At 42.0% G+C, this 19689-nt stretch overlaps 1 protein-coding gene across 6 annotated transcripts in view; it reads left to right on the top strand.

The window, feature by feature from the left end:
* The first annotated feature begins 1645 nt into the window (after positions 1-1645).
* CREM (cAMP responsive element modulator) overlaps positions 1646-19689 on the top strand; it is a 33145-nt gene continuing 15101 nt past the window's right edge. For 2 of the 6 annotated variants that reach the window (XM_032182200.1, XM_032182199.1), the window contains exons 1-5: positions 5912-6010; positions 6644-6767; positions 14333-14479; positions 18382-18473; positions 18614-18756. In XM_032182200.1, the coding sequence (XP_032038091.1) occupies positions 5970-6010; positions 6644-6767; positions 14333-14479; positions 18382-18473; positions 18614-18756 (547 nt within the window). In that variant the 5' untranslated portion in view covers positions 5912-5969. Of the gene's footprint in view, positions 1709-5911; positions 6011-6643; positions 6768-14332; positions 14480-18381; positions 18474-18613; positions 18757-19689 lie in introns of those variants that run through there. The other 4 variants (XM_032182203.1, XM_032182202.1, XM_032182201.1 and 1 more) reach the window with 3 other exon arrangements.

Raw genomic sequence — 19689 nt, 5'->3', positions numbered from 1 at the left:
GCTTTTGGTTTTAGCCTTCAAAATCAAATTGGTGCATGTCAGGGACTGATCCCACTTAGAACAATTTTAGGATGATTTTAGCTGCAGTGATGCACTTTTGTAGCAAAGTATTTGTATTTGTATTTGTATTTGCCTCAGCTGACAAATACACTGCCCCAGCCTTGCCACAGTAAAAACGCAATGTTTCCTGTTTTTTACCTTCCACTTCCAGCCCTCTGACCCTGTGGCCAGACTAAACCCAGGCAGAACTTTACTGGCCTCGGTAAGCCATGTCAAGTATTCAAGAGCTGCAGCTGGTTAATCATCTTTACATCCCTAAAGACTAAATCCCTTTGGCAGTTCACTCATTCCTCTGACCAGATGTTTCTCAGGCTGTAAGTTAAATTTTCGATTTCTCATTTAGATAATATCACAGAATCACTTAGCTCAGAAGAGACTTCTGAGGTCATCAAGTCCAACCTTTAACCTAGCACACAGATTAATATACTTCGCTAAACTAGATAAAAAAGGTACAAATAGCAATAAGTTGTTAGGCAAGCATTTAAAAGCTGCTAAAGACCTACTTGAAAAGTAATAGAAAACAACTGCTTTTCCAAGTTCACACCACCAGAGTTCTGTGGAAATGTGCAGTTTGTTTATAAACAGCTCACTCCCTTGGTTTCCACCCTTTAACACATTCTCCCAACATTTCTTCCTGCTTGTCATCAGATTTCCACCTTTAAGAGTACTTTTGAGGTGTTACTAGCATCGCAGCGGCTGATTTTGACTTCTTGAATATACCAGACAGGGACAGGATTACTTCCAAAGGCATCAGCACAGTTACTCTCAGTATTTTAATGCTTGCCTGCTCATATGATCATGTTATTATTCTATAAAATATTTTCAGGGGTATCTAGTAAAGCAGGTATCTGAGGGATGGGCACCAGAAGTTTGTTCCTAACGGGTTATCGATCGTGTGCTGCTTGCACTGGGCGTGGAACAGCCTCTGTGGGACGCGTGAACAAAGCGAGCGCTCAGAGGCAAAGCCCGTGTAGATAAACGCGGCTCCCCTCTCAAGGAGTCACAGGTTAAGGGTCTTTATTTTTGACAACGCAGTGAAATCAGCCCTCAGGTCCTCCTCACATCATGAAGGGCACAAACTCCCGTTCCCCCACCACAGCGAGCCACGGGCAAACAACGCCGGGCTCTGCTTTTCCCCGCGCGGCTTCTCACAGAGAAACAACCGGCAGGAGGGGGCACACCCCACACCGGGCGAGGTTTTTTAAAATCGAGGTGATTTTAACGAGCCGGGACCGCGCCGGACCCTGACGGGGCTGCCCCGCGCCCCCCGCCTCAGCCCCGCTCCCCGAGCCGAGCCCGCCCGGGCGTTACAACCCGCCCCCCCAACCCCCAACAAGCCCCGCCCCCCGGAGCCTCGTCCCGCCTCTCGGCCAATCAGCAGCGCCTCCCGCGGCCCCGCGGCGCCGGTTGGCCAGGCCGCCTGCCGTTGGGGAGCCCTTCGGCCACTCGGCGGCGCCGCCCGCAGCCGGGCCCCGCCCCCTTCGGCGGCCGGCGGCGCTGGGAGTCGCCGCGGACGCCATTTCCTCAGCGCCCCCGCGGCGGCGCGGCTGCATCAGCGCTGACGTGAGGCCGACGCGCGGCTCCGCCCGGCCCAATCCCCCTCCACCCCCACCCCCCTGTGACGGGGGCAGCGCGCACAGGGCGCCGGGTGAGTGCGGGAGGGGGCGGGGACACGGGTGCGCGCAGCCCGGCACCCCCCACGCGCCCTCCCTCCCCCCCCCCGCAGCGGGGCCGCGCGCGCGCGGGGCAGCGGCGGCGGCGCGCGCGGCGGGCGGGGGAGGGCAGAGAGGGGCGCTGCGCCGCCGGGAGCGCGCACCGGGGGGGGGAGCGGGGGCGGCGCGTGCTCGTCGGGAGCGCGCTCCGAGGGCCGCGCCCGAGCGCTGTGGCTGGGCCGGGCGGGGGGGTGAGGGGATGGGGATGGGGTTTTGGGGGGCGGGAGGGGCGGGCAGCGGCTCTGTCCCTGAGGAGAAGGGGATGAGCGGGGGGGTTGTGGCCGCTTCCCCCGGGGTTCGCAGCGGTTAAACGGCTCCCGGTGCTGGCACGGCCCTCGGGGGGGCTCAGCGCCGGTAGTGGGGTGGTTGGGGGTGCGGTGGCTCCTGAGGTGATGGGCTGGGGGCTGGTGGGGAAGAGGAGGGTGGGGAAGGGAAAGGGCAAAGCCGTGAGGAAGTGAGGCGGTGGGGGAGCAGCAGTGAGCGCGGCCTGGGTGCCGCGCTCCTCACGGGCAGGGCAGCGCCCTCCTGCCAAAAAACCGAGCTTTTCACCCCAAATTAGCGCCCTGTGAGCGCTTCCACGCGAAATAGGCCTGTGTGAGTTCACACGCTTTCTAGTAACTAACCCCGGGAGTAAAAGCCTTCAAAGGGATGCGTGGAGCTGGGGTTGAAACGTATTTCTGAGCCTCTTCCTTTGTCGTGAGCCAGCTCTGTGAGCAGCCACCCGTGTACGAAGCGTTGTGGAAATAAAGAAGTTACCTTGAAAACGTCTCTGGGTGTTCAATGAGAAAGTCATGCCTGCAAGTGTACGCCGATCTGCTGGTGCAGTTGCATTTCATCAACAAATACTCATATTAATATTCACTGATGTGCTTCTAAAACAAATATCACTATTGCTAGGAAAACGATTTTTTTTTTTTGTGATCTTTATCACAGAAAATCATATCATTAAAGATATTACCCTTGTCCTTTTACCTGTGGACAAAATATACTGAAAAATGCCACCTATAGGTACTGAAGGCATTACCTACAGATGTCAATGACCTCCAGTTGTCTGCTGTTCCCTTGAGCTCACGCTGTCAGTTTTGTCCCATTGGTGATGCTGCTGTTAGCAGCTGAAGAAGCTTTTGGTGTGTTTTATGTGCATCTTCATCATCTTAATCAGTGTTTACCTGCTCCTGAGCTACTGTACCTAGGTCTCAGTACGTATAGTAGATACATATAGTAATAGGTATTAAGATGTTATTAACTAGGTAACAGTTAAGCTTCCTGCCAGATCCTGAAGATTTGCTCATAGGGAAAATGAGCTGCCTTTGCTTACGTTAGGGAAAGCCATCCCCCCCCCCAACCTTTTTTTTTTTTTTTTTTTTTTAGTGGGAGGGATATATCTTGTTTATTAAATTAAAAATCCAGACTAATATTTAAAATTACTGTCCAGTCATTGTAAACAACTAAGGCAGAATATGTAGGAAATGATTGTATTAATAGTGAATATAGGACTAAAGCTTGTATGTCATTAATCATACAATGAAGAAAAACATGTCATTTTAGATGGAGGTTAGGACTATATCCCTTAAAGCTAATTGTTTGATTGATTTTAATTTGAAACAGGAGGAAGGTTACAATATTATAGATAGGATAGACTTTAATTGAAGTTGTAGTGTAATGCGTACTAATACTGATACACCTATACAAAGGATTTTAAGTGGTTGACAACAGGTTTTTTTTTTCTTTGAATCTTAAAAGGAAAACAATCTTTCAGAATTTTATTTTAGTGTGGAGTGATTATGAGACATGAGAGAAATTATCTGGTAGGTGCTACGTTAATAACTTTCTTACAACTAATGTTTTAGAAAAACATTGTTTTGACCTACTCAATTTTATTCTTCATATTTATTGAAGTACTTCAGTGTTCATGCTGAAGTGATATGTGAGATAATACAGGAAATAAACAGCCTGTATGGCTCAGGCTGTATAAATCTGAGAGTTTATGAAAAGGCTCTAAAGACAGTGATACCTGGATCAGATTGTGAAATTCAGAATTTTTGCAGCATGCACAGTCTTGAGCTGTGTGCGAGCCCACGTAAGGTGATGTGACTGTACCATGGCACTGTGGGTGCCAGTGGCTGCAAGTGACCTTTGCCTGTGAGTTTAATAATTCCTATGGTTATGTTTACGGAAGGTTCTTAATCTTGTAACGTGTATGAATTATGATATCAATAGGCTACAATGTATCTTCAGTTAGCCTTCACATAGAAGTTTCATGCCAACCTGAATATTTTAAAAGTAGCTATGTATTTGTTGTGGTTGTTTTGGTTTTGTAGACTGCAGTTAGACCTTTGTAATTGGGATTGGGAATTTCTGCAGTATAGTTACTCAAGACCCAGTTTTCCAACATGCAGCCATATTTTCAAAAAGCAGTGGGTTTTAGCTTACCTAGAAGTAGTGTCCTTCTAGGGTAAACTTGAATTCAGTGGCTGTCAAAAAAAAATAATAAAGAAAGAAAAGCAGCATAAAAATCTCCAGTTTTTATTCTTCTTTGCTAAAGATTAAAAATAAGTAATCGTCTTTGTTGACTCAGAATATACGCAGTCATAGGTGGAAAATATATTTCAATTCTTGAGTTTTCATGTATGCCATGTCTTAATTATGTTCAGCATTTCACTGACGTATATAATGCTTGCTGTTGTTCTTCTGATTTAATGTAGATCATCTAAAAACAGTCCTTTCCCTGTACTGTACTTTATAAAATACTAGGAATAACTTTTTATTGGAATTTCTGCTGTGCTGATGCTGTTTTCATAGCTGTTAGCTAACAGTTGCTGGACTGCAGCAGCTGGAAAAGCTTTGGGAAAGAGATGCTGATAATAAAAGCAGTAAAATAAAACATTTTTGATAGTGTTCTGCAATCAGTAAAGGATTAAGCTACAATTCAGAACATAAAACCCGTTTGTTCATGAAATGAAGTCTGGCTCTTGCCCGGTAAATTTTCTGTGAAATGTTTTCAGTGGGCTGAAAATACGTCCGTGTTGGTTTTTAGGTTTGCTTTTTTGTTTGTGTTTTCAGCAGTAGGTTATCTGTGACATATGACTTTGGGTAACAAAATACTTCAAGGCCTGTATGAAGTGAATTAATTCTGACTGTAGTCGTACAGGAAGAGGTTGCAATGACTGTGGTGCCCGTACATAGTCATCATTTAACCTGCCCTGGTGGGTGAGCTTTTCTGAAGCTTATGGAGGTATTTGTAGATGAACCAGATACAGATTCAAATGTGAAAGCTGTGTGGATGTTCCCAGTTTACTAAGGAACAAACACATTTTCTACTTTTTTATTGTTATATTGAATACATATATACAAATGAAATGCTGTAATAAGATAAATATTTTGAAAAATTATGGTGGAAAACTTGGTGAAAAGTCTCCCCAGGGTTGTCTGGTTTGGTGCATTTAAGTGGCCTTTCAATTAGCTTGTACCTAGCGAAAGAGTTGATGCGTTATAACTACGAGAAGGCAGGAATGTTGAAAGAAGTTATGAATTTGATCTGAATTGGTGCTGGCACGGAGTGTAAAACTTCTGTTTGCCGGAATAGCCAGACAGGTATAACTGCTTAACTTGTGGGGTCCTGCCGGGAAGGCAGGCTGTTAAATCCGGCCAGTAGGACCCCATTAGAGGAATGCAGGTGTGAAATCTGCTGCTCTGTGTCATTTCACTGGGTCCCTCTCTACCTGCATGGTCTCAGGTTGGCACGCAGGTAAAGCAGTGTTTTCATGCCTCTATTCCGTGTGGACCCAGAAGGAGCTGAGTGGGACGCAGCGCCCTTAGCTTGCAGCCAGCTGGGACAGCTGGAGGAGGCACTCGGCCTGGCTCGCCGAGCCCTGCTTCCAGTGCCTGAACCCGGTTGATCTGAGCCTGCAGGAACATAATTTTCTGCCTCTGACAGCCCCTAGCGGTGCCACTGCCTCCTGCGGTCTGAATTCCTGCCCCAGCACCGCGCGCAGTTGGGAGCGCGTCTGTGGGGCGCGCTGGGCTCTGTAGGTCCCGTATCCCTGTACCCCTGCCTGTGTTCTGTTGGGACTTGCACGGTTGCCATGGCAATGCTTGTGACTTGTCACTTGTTCCATGTTACACCTTCAGTGCAGAGAGTGGTAGGAGAGAGGGAGCCGAAGAGAACCTTGTTTTAACACACACACATCTTCCGTTATGACTAAGAGTGCCAAGAGATATGGAAAAGCAACCGTAAGGTAACTGCATTTCTATACAGCAGATAACATTTAGAAGCTTTTTCTATCCAGTTTAAACTCGTAGTTTAAGTTGAGGGTCAGGGAGTTGTTTATTCTTCTCTGAAACTTGCCCTAATTTTAAAACCTGCAGAATGAGAAGAATGGCTGAGGGTCTTAAGCCCCAAGCAGTTTACAGATGGTTGGAGTACAGATCCCAGACAGGGGTCAGTCTCAGCAGAGCCTTTAGAGGGCTGTGCCAGCACGTGGCTGCTGGGAGACACAAGAGACCTGCTGCAAGCAGTGCTGGTGGGCTTTGAAGGAGCATAGTGCTTGCCAACCCTTGGCCAGCTCTGCTCAGGACCCCAGGGCTCTGCTCATTCCTCCCCTGAGAACCATTTCTAGAACTGCCCTTCCTCACAGCTTTCCAAAGCACACATTTTGTAGCTTCTGGCTATGTGAATGAATATTTAATATAAGTCAGTGGGAAGAAAGGACTTCAATTAATCTGACAAGTTTGAGAAAGATCTGTGTGTTTACTGTTAGTTGTTAGTTTACTGCTCCAAATATAAAAGAATCTCATAGGGCTCTTTTCTCCCTAGATGCCTGATAAACCTTAATACGGCAAAATTTATATATGTGTGTACTTACTTTTAGACAGATGACCATGGAAATGGTTGAATCGCAACAAGATGAAAATACAGTGGATTCTCTGCCAGACAGAGATGCTGTTCATGATCAGAGTCAGCCAGGCGAAAGTCGTATTTCCTCAGTACCTCAGGTAAGTTGAAATGTGGAAAGATGAGAAGAATCAATAAAGTGACATTCAGAATGTTATGATTCTTTTATTGTTGATGATGAAATTACCAACTTATATGGTGTTGTCATATGCTGTAAGTCTTGTGATTAAATAGGAAAAATACCAAGCATATACTACAAACCATACCTGCTGCATTTAACAAAAGGCCAGTCAGGTCTGTTAAAAGGTGATACTTCTAGGAGATTGGTCTTTGCAGAATGATCATTAGGGATCCTTTACACTTTTTACAGATGATCATATGTATTTGTTATGCAGATGAGGATAGAGTCCTAAAGAATTGAGGTGGCTGCAAGATCAAACAGCGGAAATGTGTGCCTTGAAGATGTGTTGCAAAACAAAAGTGAAAATGAATAAAAATAGTCATTGCTCTTTCCTACTTCCATTTTTTTTATAGCTTCTGTTTAGTCTTGCAAGTACAATTGTGCTTGTTCTGTTTCATCTCTGTGCATGTGATGACAGTATCTGGGTTTCTAAAATGTACATGTTCTACATAGTAATCGTACCTGGATACTTCTTTGGCAGTTAATGGATAAAAATGACAAAATAACAATTCTCAAACATGAAAATAAGCACTGAAAAGTTCATCACTTGAGAGAATGTTCTTGTCAGTGCTAAGATTTATAGCTTCAGGATGTTGTGTAGACCCCTTTGAAGAATCTTCAAAACAGCTTTGTGAAATAAAGGAACTGAGTTTAAAAAAAAAAAAAAAAAAAAAAAAACACAAACAAACAAAAAAAACCCCAACAACTTTAGAGAAATTCTTCAACATCAAAAGTTAGAAGTTAGTAAGATTTCTGTCTGAACTATAAGGGAGGGGTGCTCCATTATTTCATGCCATGTATGTGGCATGTTAGATACTTGATTTACATTATAGATTTATTTTCAAGAGTGAATGCAACTGGGTTTTTCTGGGTCTTCAGACACCAGGTAGAACCCTTGTTTGTTTTTTCTAACTTATGGTATTAGGTTGTGGTTTTGATATCTACATCCCTGGGAATCCTGTGTTTTTTTTTGTTTGTTTTCCTTGAATGGAGTATGAAACCAATTCTTTTTCATTATTTTTTTTAATGCTGATTTCACCCCTTCATTTCATCTTTCTTTGATGGTTCAAATTCAGTGGTTCAAATTCATTTCTTTGATGGTTCAAATTAATTTAACTTAACAGATTTTACATGTAAGCCATTAGCTCATACAATAGTCTGCTGGTGTCCTGGTACTTGAGTACTGGGTCGTGGTAACTGATGAGGTTCAGCCGTACTGGGCAGGGTCCCTAGGTCTTTCAGTTAAAAGCAGTAACTCTTGAAGTACTGATGAGGAGAATAGCCTGGAGTGTACATCTCTGTGTTCCTTAGACCTTCTGACCAAAAGGAGGAGCCAAGGCAGAGCTCAGAGGTGCTCCCAGCTGGAGTCTGTGTCCCTGTGTGGGCCTTCCAGAAAAGCGGCTTCAGCAGCGTGGCGCCGCTGAGGAAAATGGCGGAGCCAGGAGGCCTCCAACAGGCAGCCCCTGGAGCCCCCGGTGGTGGCCACTGACCAGAGGGGGTCCTGCCAGCCCAGACCAGGCCACCGTGCTCCTCCTGCCACCACTCAGCCTGTGGGACACCCACTGCTGGCCTTGAGCTGCTAGAAAGCTGTGCCCACCCCCTTGGCACCCTGAGGCTCAGTTGCCACCGTGTTTCGGTGGGTCTGCCTGACCCGGGAGGAGAGCTTATTGCTGAGAAGGGGGAAAGGCCTGGTTTTGCAGGGAGCTTTGGCTGAAGATGAGGAGGACGCTTGTAATTTACATTCCCACCTGGCATGTTCTGCAGGTGAGAGGTTGTCCCAGTGAAGGTTAGGGAGCCGTGGTGAGAGAGGAAGCAGGGACTTTTTGGGATGAGGAACATCCCCACCTGCTTCTGCTGGGTGTGGGATGGGAGACTTGGGGCGCTTCTGAGGGATTCATGGCTGTGCAGCTGCTCTGGCACCTGTGAATTTGGGACGGAAGGGCACAGATAGCTCCTTCTCCCTCTTTTACCTCTGGAGAAGTGCAGTTAAGAGAAGGCAGCCACTGAATGTGACTGTCATATAGCTTTCTCCAACTTCCAGTCATCTCTCCTAGTAATTTTCTTGAAGTTGTGCAGGAATGTGAGGAAAGTAGGATGAGTTAGTGCCTACCAAGAGGTAAAATGTCTGCTTGTTGAACTTGAGGGTTGCTTTTCAGACATCTGTGTGACGTGTTTATTTTTTTTCCAACCAGATATTTGTTCAACCTTCTTTTTGTTCAGTCAGAAGTAAATCATTTTCATAAATTATCTTTTAATACTCAGTTTGTGGTTCTGTGTATGTTATCAAAGAATGCCAGGATGGTTGAGGCAAGCAGGGACCTCTAGACCAATAGCCCTGCTCAAGCAGGGTCAGCCAGAGCAGGTTGCCCATGATTGTGTGAAGGTGGGTTTTGAATATCTCCAAGGATGGGTAGTCCACAACTTCTCTGGTTGGCCTGTACCAGTATTTGACTTCTCTCACAGGGGGGAAAAAAAAATTTCTTGTGTTCAGGTGCAATTTTATGGTTATTAATTTCCTTGGCCTTTTGTTGAATTAATACTTTGTCCAGGGAATGATGAGCAAAATGCTGAAGAATATAACTGTGTAGGAGTATATTTTCCTCCTCTGGAGTTCAGGCTTTTTAGAGAAACACCTGGCACCTAGTGTGATAAAGGCCGACCGTGGAATTCAGTGTGGTGATCGTATGAAAAGAGCAGGCACTGTTTTTGTGCTGAAGCATTCTTGGTGTCTTCCCTCTGAAACCAGTGATCCTGTTTGGCTGGAGAACTGTGGTGTGGTGGGATAATCTCCAGTGCTATGGGGACCTCTCATAATTTATTAGCAGAGACAAGAGCTTTTTTTTTTTTTTTTTTTTTTTTTTCTTATGTTGTGTAATAGATACTGTTATATGCTCTTGCAATTTTTGATGATGAAAGTAAAACTTTTTTTTTTTTTCTGCAAAAGCAAAAATTAGCAAATCAGAAACTAGCAAAATGAGATAAATTTTTCATCCATTGAGGCAAAACTGACAATTCCTGCTTTTAAAGGGATATTTTTATAATAAAATTAATTAATATAGATCAAGATAGGTATGCAAGAAATTCAGCTGCAGATGCTAAGTCCCAGCCACCAACAGAATTATGTAAGAAAATATTTATAAAAGTTTTGGTTGTCTTTAGAAGCTGTTTGAACTGTGTAGAACACCCATACGAGAAGCTCGATGCCTTTTCCTCAGTGAAGAGCAGAGGTGTGAGGTGGAAAATGTCTCCGTGGGTTTTGTCTCATATGCACAGGTGATCTGCTAATACATATAGGGCTGCTCTTAGAAAAATAAGTTAATTTGGACTGAAATATTCTCGTAATATTGATGATAACAATATTACAATATTTGGAACAGTTACATGTGCATTGTTATTTAAATTAATGTTCATTTTGCAGCATTTTTAGAGGCTGTATAGCATTCTGTGGTGTACTGTGCTCAGCTACATAAATATACTATGTGTAACTATAAATAAATAAGAGCAATATACTTAGAACTTTTTTTCAATTTTGACAAAGTACTTTTTTTTTTATTATTTAATCCTGCATCCTGGATAAGTTCTTTGAATCAGTTTTTGCATTTGTTATATTCCATCTATTATTAGGGCTGTGTTTGCTGCCTTGATGTGAAATGTTTTCTGTTGACCTCACAGTGCTGGCCCTGAACAAGGCATGGGTCAGGATTTACAATGTGAAAACTGCTGTCAGAGGGATTAGGAGGGACCTTTATGATGCAGGCAGTGCAGAGCTGTTGGGAGCCAGGACTGCTCAGGTTTAGCACATCAAGGACATTTACCTTTTGGGCTCGCAGCATGAAATGTTACATTAAATCTTGCTCCCAGGAGAATGAGCACTATAGAAGTTCTCCACAGTGTGAATATGGCTTTAAAACCAGCCTGCCAAGTGCAAGTCCAGGGCATTTAGGAAAATTGATGTTAGAGCATTACGAACCTGCAGCTTTGTCACTGTTTTGTGCTTCTTCAAGGGTATCCTGTCGCCAAGTGGCTGAGATCAGTCAAACGTTGACTTCCTTAAAGCTAGGAGTTTCCTTTTTGGTGTTGGCCTTGCAATTGGCCAAAAGTTCCCTATCTTCAGCTTTTCCTCATGAAGGTTAGGCAGTGCCTGAGCGTGACAAGTCCTGTGCTCTTCTAGTAGGTGAACCCACAAAGGGTTTGTTCTTTTCCAGAAGCGCTCCTCTCATTACTTCTGGAGTCCTTGCAGCTTTTAAATTCTACAGCTGAGACACAAATCAGCTGGAACTGTGCGAGGTGTACTTCCTACTAGCCATGTTTGAGGCACGGAAGGTTGAGTGTCAGTGTGAGCTCTGCAGTACTCTGTAGGGGAAAGTTACCTGAGCTTGAGTGACAGTGCGTGTGTACGCAGGACAGCTGTTCAGTGAGCCGTGGGTCTTGAAGGCAGAGAACTGATAAGCAGCTGAACTCCTGAATGAACACGTACCTCAGTGTAAAGATAATTCATGTTTATTTTTTTGAGGGGTGGGGTGGGAGGGCGCCTCTTCTTTTGTTTCCCTCTTTTTGCAAGAGGGAGCTCTTCGATTTCCAAACATACAGAGTACGGGCCCATGCTGCCATGACAGATTACGTGGTCGGTATTTGTTGAAGCTATTGGGCTCGACTGTTGCACACGTAAGAGGCTCGACCATCAAAGGATATTGCAACATCCAAAGTCTCTTAGCAATCGCTGGGGCATAACCCTTGCACTGTTTAATCAGGTACTTGGGGTGTTAATCTTCTGCTCCCTCTCGGTGTTGCTGAATTGCTCAGGGATTGTTTTTGGTCATTGTGTTAGAAAGCCCTCGGAGTGATGGGGTTAGAAGGAGCGTTGCTCATTGCTGATGGCTGAAAGTAATGTTTTTTTGCCAGGGCTGTGTCAGTCAGTGTGTGTGCAGGATAGCCTCAAATGGCCAAAGTATCTTGGCAAACACAGGACTGTTCAATTTGAAACGATTCAAAGTGAAATGCGAATCAAAATAATTTTTACAGTTTAAAAAATTTGTAGAAGACATGCAAAACATGAAGTTAGAAATGAAGTCATAGTTCTGGAAAACAAACCTAAGACAAAATAGTCACAGAATACTATACTACGAAGTATAGTTCGTAGGGACTGCGATAACATGAATGTGAACACCACCTAACTTTCAGAAATTGGTGGGAACTCAGCCGTGATCACATCAAATTGAGATGTTTAAAGTAGATATAAATGAGCAAGCAAATCACTTTTGGTTTTTGAACCAGCTTTAAAGATACTATTGTCTCTCCTCCCCCTGCACCCTCCACCTCCACTTAATCTCCTATCTGAATTAACGGGAACAAAACAATTCATCCTGCGATACTGTCAACTTTAGACTAAGGGTATTTAGCTGAGTGATTTTTTTCTATTATTTTTTTCCCTCCTTGTGTGGTTAGACTGAATGAATAAGTAGCTTCTAAATGACTACAGTGTTTCTTAATTCTGAATACTGGCTTACTTCCTGCTTATATGTGCCTGACCCATTGTGTACCAAACACAGGAACTAATCAACTGTGTATGTAGTGCAGTGTGGTGTTTGTGCTCAGCATGTTCTTCCTGATACCCTAGAGAATTGTAGCAGATTACTGCTATCTGTGAGCGCTGCAAACTGAGAGGTTTGGTGAAATTGCCTTTGTAATGTTTTGAAAAGTTAGCATGCTTTGTAAATGTTTAGACTGCTCCATGCTCCTTCCTTGAAGCTGGGGTTTGGGATGATGTCAGCTTTGCCTGGCAGAAAATAGACCGTGATCTTCAGGACGTTCAAGATGTTCTAGATCTCAAATATGTATTCTGATAATAGCGTTTGTATTTGGTTTATAGACAGGGAAGAGAGCTTGTGTATCCTATTTACATGTTGCCATTTAATGCCATTTAAGGAATGACTGCTTGCATTTAGGGATTAAAAATGTCCTCAATTGTTTTATTTCCTGAAAATCTCTTCAGTTTACTACAACAATTGAGCAATTGCATAGTGAATGTGGACAAGCTCTTGTCCATTTGCTAGAAACGTTGCTTCTTTGAGATAATATGAGCCAACATCTGTTCTTCTTGATAGCAGTATGTCTTAATAGGAGATAAACATTTTCTCGTGCCTTAAGGAATGTTTCCCAGACGAGCAATGGCTTACTGATCATAAATAAAATGTCATTTAATATTAGGAATTTAAAAACAACAAAACCCCCAAAAAACATCTTCAGTGTGAATATAGAAAAATACAAAATACTTTAATTTTTATTTTTTTTTTCAAATTTGACATTAATCATGTTTTTTCTTCTCACTCTCATCTGCTTTTACCTCCACTGCTCATACCAGCTACCTTCTTGGGCTGAGAACCAAGCTAGGAAAGGGAAGATACCAGCATCTTAGATATGACTCAGGGCGTATTCTTGCACACACGGAAGTTAGAAATTAAGTTTTCAATGCAGTTTACTTTCAAAAAGACTCATCTATTTTTATCGTATGACTTTATGAAGTTGTAATTTTTTTCCTTTTCACTCTGAGTTTCAGGATGTTTCATCACAAAGAACTTGAGATCAATCTTAGTGTTTTCCCTTTTGCTTCAGTATTTGTTTCTGATGACAATTTTAGCAGTAAGAGAATAAAACGTGAGTTATTTCTTAGTCTGTGGATGCTTAACTATCTCTTAGCATGTTCAGCATCAATACAGGTGATTGAGAGCCAGGGGCTGGGCAAAGCTGCTTGTGCTCTGAAATGTCATCAGAAAAAGGGCTCAGGTGTCTTCCTATACAGAATGGGGATACCGTTTTCTTCAGCTCTGCTGAGTTTAAAGATTTTTCTGTACTTTATTTTAGTTGTATCAAAGTACTTCAACTCTGTCCTGATACTGTGAAATACGTAAAGTGAATTTATTAAACTAAAACAATTTACAAATCCATGCATTGCTTTGTTGAACACTTTTTTCTTTCCTATTATCGCATCCCTTGAGACATCTGTCTGAAAACCAAATGTTGAAGCTAAGCTTCCAGCTTAACAAAGCAAAAACAAAACAATTGTGGATATTTTTTGGACTGAGAACATTCTGCTCTGTATCTTGTTGCTGCAGCATACCACTTGAATGAATATTGGTATATTTGGTTACGTTTCTTGAGCTTCTTCCTAGCCTTCATGCTAGCGGCAGCAGACTTACTCCATGATAGCTTAGGGTTGTTTTTGATTGAAAAGAAAATGTGAAGTCTCTGGGGGGAAGGGGGAAAAGATGAAGATTTGCAGTTTGGTAGGGCTCAGTTTTCCACACCTTTTGGAGAGATACCACGTTTTTCCTATGAAGACTTGTGTACTTGCGTGTGAGATAAGCACGCCTGCTCCAGCTGTTCTGGGTACGGCATCAGAACCAGGTTGTTTTAGTATCGCTTCTAAAAGCCTTTACTGAAATCTTGCGGTGTGTTTCTTAAACATGATGGTTGTAACTTTTGCAGGTTTCTGTAGCTGCATCAAGTGCTGGAAGAGGATCTCCAGCAGTAACTCTTGTGCAGTTGCCTTCTGGTCAAACTGTTCATGTCCAGGGTGTCATTCAAGCCACACAGCCCTCAGTCATTCAGTCACCACAAATGCAAGCTGTTCAGGTTAGCTCTTTTATTCTTCTGTTTTCATGAATATTTGGTGCTTCATTACTCATGCCCCTGCTCTCATCTTCAGCTTCTCTTCATTCCTGCCAGCGCTGGGAGATTTACTCGTTCAGTTGTAGGAAGGTGGGGGTGGGGAGGGCGGTGGCAAGCAGCCAGCTACTAGCAGCTCTGCAAGCATTGTGTAGCGATTCCTTAATGCTTCCTGTTTATTTCTTAAGAAATTGTGTCTTGGAACCCTGAACTTTTGCAACAGCAAGTTTGTGTAATAACATGACCTTGTTTTAGCGTACCTTGCAGTTCTTCCGTTTCGTTCAACTCTGCGATCGTCCTGATTCGAATGGAAATTTGCAAGTGTCTCTTGTACTGTATTTCTGAGAGCATCTGGATGTGGTGGAAGTAAACATAGCTTCAGACGATTCCTTGTTGGTGTAGCAGGCTCAAGTCAGAGCATCTGGTATTGCTTTCTGTGGGCGTGTAAATGTAAAGAGCAAAAATAAGGGCAGCCTCAAAATATTTATTTGGCAAGTCTTCACGTTTAAACCTGCTGATGTTAGAAAACAGGGACCAGTGCAAAATGCTTAGAGAGTTTTCAGAGCTTTTAAGTAGTGAAACAGACTGGAGAGAATGACTTTGCACTCTTTTGCAAATGATTAGGCAAGCCTCCCATTAGTGTTTTTCTTGTAGGCAGGAGTGTCTTTGATCTGCTTTTCTTAAAAACTGAATGGAAAATGAAGGCTGAATTAGTTCTTGCAAGTAGAACTGATAATCTCTAAGAAAGGCTAGATAACAGCTACATGTGAAGTGTTTACCTGCAGTCCTTGCAACATAGGAAGGAAAAGACAAGTGTATTGTCAGGCTTCTTGAGAAGCCGCTTTTAACCTTTTTAGTAGCTTTCAAGTATAATAGATAAAAAGGCATATGTAAGTATATTTATCCTGGAGACTAGAAAACAAGAATAAAACCTTAACCAGGTATTAAGTAGTTTATTTGTAGGCACAGATGATGGGCCATGGTAAAGTTTGGAAATCCTAGGTCTCTCTTGAAAAAGTGCAGTAGATGGCAAAAGGCTTGGGTTTGGTCAGACTTGAAGGCAAATCAGGGTATTAAAAAAATTAATACTCTTTTTTTTTGAATTCTTTCTAACTATGATTTGCCAGGGTGAGCTTTATCAAATAATCATGTTATAGTCATTCCCAGATTCTGTCACTGCTCTTCTTTAAGCTGGTGTCCTTGGGGCATACATACAGAAACAGTCCTTGCTTCAGAGCTCAGGGGGAGGAATTTCTCCAGAATGTCTTGACAGCTGCTGCTGTGTCGTCTTAGGGGGTGGAGATCGACTGTGTTGTATTGAGTCAACCCTGTGCTCTCTTTCCTGAAGGAACAGAGATGGGAAAGCTGTGTCCTGGTTAATACTAACTTGTTAGTTCTGGGCTTTTGCTTTGCTTTCACTTGAGCATGTTAATGGCGAATAATGTGACACTCCCAGAAGGGCTTGAAGATGCTTGAAAAAAGCCCTGTGAAGGACTCCAGTACAGCATTACAGAGGTTGCCTAGGCTCTTCTGTGATCTTCTTAAGCACTTTATCCTGCCACCTGGCACTTCCTCCAGATTGCTTGGCTTTAACTTAGTGTCCTGCTTCTGCCAGATAGTGGGAGACTTGGAAAATGGTATCAGTCTGCTTAAATAAATAAATAAAATACATAAATAAAAATATCTTGAAGGCTGACGTTAAAGCCTGTGTGACCTCTCCCTCAGACACCTGCAGCTTTAAGCTGGAAGGCATTTAATTTTTTTTTCTTGTAACACTATTGCTTTCTGGATGAAAAAATGCTTATCTGCATTGTGTTCTGTGTTCTGTTGTTGTTGTTTTACTTGTAGAAAGGCTTGCAATTCAGATTATTTGACTTTGCTACTTGCTTCTTCCCTGTAATACATCAGGTATTGACAGAGGAACATGAGCTCATGGCTGTTGTGAGCTATATTTGTTCAAATGCAGAACATCGTGTTAAGGCTGGAGCAGTCAGACTGATGGCCAGGAGAAATGGCACTGGTTCCCCTCTGTGAGCCTCGTGGACATGGCTGCTTGCTATTAGAAGAAACAAACATTACATTTTTCTCTCCTATCCTGATGAACTTCTGACACTTCTTGCAGAAAACTTCCTCTTCCACATAAAAACGCTTCCATTTCCTTATTTTCTTACCATCTTATCAAAGTGCTGCTGTTCCTGACTTCTTGGTTGCCTTCACAATCAGGAAGAGGTGGCCATTAGTAACTCTATATGTAAGTGCAATGAGAATGTTTAAAGACCCCAAGATCTTGTTTTCCTGCTGTTTGTCCTCAAACCATTTTTTTTTAATTATTTTTATCCCATGGAGTGAAAGCTCTCTTTGAGTTATGCTGCCCAGGCTCTTGGCTGTGTAATGGTGCCTTTAAAGGTTTGTGCCAGAGGCTTGAAGGTTGATCCATGAGCCGATCCACGTAGGGCACTGGAAATGCCTTTCAGATCTCTTTGGTCAGCATTGATTCATCCTGCAAAAGAACGAATACAAACATCTTGAAGCTCTCGTGTTTCCCCAGTCAGCTCTGAAGCCTGGTTTGGAGCTGTCTCCTTGTAGACATGCGGAAGTGCCTCTCATTATTTCCAGGTCTGTTTTAATTAGATACACATAATGTTTTAATAACATTCCTATCTACTACCCAGCAAAATTGAGGCTACATTTTTTTTAATTTTAATTTTTATTTTACAAAATTGGAATGCAATAAAATTAACAAGTAGAGAGAAACCCTCATTGTGCAGTAACATGTAGTTCTTTCAAGGTGCAGTTGTACAGGTTTGAGATGGAGTGACACAGGTCCATGAACTTCCTGAGCCTTCCAAGCAGTCATTTTCTGTTGGTCATGCAGGTTTTGTTTTCAGGCACCAAGTGCTGAGACCTGGCAGCCACATTACTTCTCGAGGTTTGTCTGGTCTTTCCTGAGCTGTAGAGAAGTCACCACCCAGGTGGAACACTTGAGCCTTCTAGTCACTTCACTCTTTTTTAATGACAAGAGTGCCTGTTCAGCGTTAGTTTAGAACAGTATTTAGTCTGCAACTGTATTATGGGCTTTATGTAAAAGGTAATTTTCCACACCACCATTTCCATACTGCTTCAGTTTTGGAAATCTTATACACCAATAGTTCTGAATAGTTGCAAGAATCAAGAAATCTGCATGTTTTTCTTGTTCAGTAATTGGATTCTGTTCTGTGTAATGTAATATTTGCTGGTGAAGAGTGTGATTCAGCTCCAGGCCTTCATGTATTTGTTAATTCTAAGAGAAAAGAAACTGTGAAAATAATGCTAATAAAGTCCTGAGAAAATAAAATAGATATTGTGAACTTCACAAAAGTTTCTAAAAGTTTCATGAAATTGCTAAGCAGTGTATTTGTATTTATGAACGTGATGATAAGTGTAATTTAATAAATGTATATTTAAATAAACTTATCTTCTAAATAGATTTGGTGTGGTTTTGAAGAAGTTTTTGTCTTGTATACAGTTACCTAAGGTGCATTCATGCAGTATTCTGCATTTTAAATGTTTAATTTTAATTTAAAAGCTAATTGTACAATATTTTTACATTTAAAGAAATCTATATTCGATATTTTTCTTGATGTCACTAACAATGTAATGTGAATTATTTATATTTTTTCGAAATGGAAGATGTCAGCTAAGTGCCTGTGCGTTGCTAACGTCATAGTTTGTGATGTGTTGTGGAAAGAGAAGTCCAAGATCACATGATTTGTAATTTTTTTAAGAAGTGCATAAACTTCCTGTATGCAAACATGGAAGGAATTTTTAAGAATAATCTTTTTACGTTTTTTTTAATGAAGTTATAAATTTCAGAAACTTTGCTATTACAGGTAGCATCGATTGCAGATGAGTCTGCAGAATCAGAAGAGATAATTGATTCTCAAAAACGTAGGGAAATACTTTCAAGAAGGCCTTCATACCGGTAAGGACTTTTGGTTTTGTTTTTGCTGGTTTTAAAGGCAGGTTATATGTAACAGCAAAGCTGTCTGATAAAAGCCAGTGACTTAATTTCTCATGGATATGGAATTTCAAATATATGAAACTATCTTTGTTCTCTTTTAGAAAAATTTTGAATGAACTCTCTTCAGATACTCCTGCAGTCCCGAAGATTGAAGAAGAAAAGTCGGAGGAAGAAGGAGCGCCTCCTGGAATTTCTCCAATGTCCATGCCAACCAGCCTGTATCAGACTAGCTCAGGGCAATACAGTATGTTTGCAAAGATCTGTGTTTCGTTGCAGAACACAAATAGGAACATTTTTTTTCTTCTAAAAGTTCCGTAATGAAGTAGAGATGTTTTGGTGAAGAAGAAAGAGAGCTTCTATATTTCTAAATAATCTAAATTTTTATATTTAATTTCTCCTAACGTGGGCACAACAGACATTTTAGTCTGCTTCTCTTAATGCTTGTTGATTGCTAAGCTTAGTCCTTCTAGAATTCCTACGCATTAAAAATGTGGAGGTGAGGCTCAGATGAAATGACAAATGTTGGCACTGGGTTATGTGTTGTGTGCATGTACAGTGTTATAAACCATTGCAGTTTCATGTTGCTGTGATTTGATGTGTATTAGTTTAATATGCTACATGAAAAATGACAATTGGCGAGGAGTTCCTTTTTTAAATGTAGGGGTGGAGCATGAAATTCTTTACTAATTTTGAGTTTTCATTTTTAAAACAAATCTATCTCTCAAATTGCCAACGATTAACACTCTCTTAACTGCAGAATTAAATTCAATTGTAGTCTTCAACATTTGGTACTTTATCCAAACACAGGCTAAAAGTTAGTTTCACAGTTCTATGCTCTAATTTTTTTTAATTCCTGTGTTTATGTTGAAAACATTGCATAACTTGCTCTCTATATCTTCTCTGTGCTTAATCGTATCTCATCTAAGGGATACCTTTCTAATAACTTTTTTTTTCCAATTATGTATTTGATAAAGCTTCATTCCTGCAGGTATTTTTTAATGTCTTTGTATGCATAGACCTGCTGAAATGCAGGTATTTTCCCTTGGATATAATGACAGCAGAATCACAAAAGGAATGTTGTTTTCTGAAACTTTGCTTTGAGAACAGAAGAAGTTTATTAAAACACGAACAGTAGAATATAAAAGAAGATAAAATGTCTTTTTGCATGCAGTGTTCT

The sequence above is a fragment of the Aythya fuligula genome, chromosome 2 (genome assembly GCF_009819795.1).
Source record: "Aythya fuligula isolate bAytFul2 chromosome 2, bAytFul2.pri, whole genome shotgun sequence".
Lineage (NCBI taxonomy): Eukaryota > Metazoa > Chordata > Aves > Anseriformes > Anatidae > Aythya > Aythya fuligula.
The sequence above is the reverse complement of the archived record's forward strand: the minus strand, read 5'-3'. Positions and strand labels throughout refer to the sequence as shown.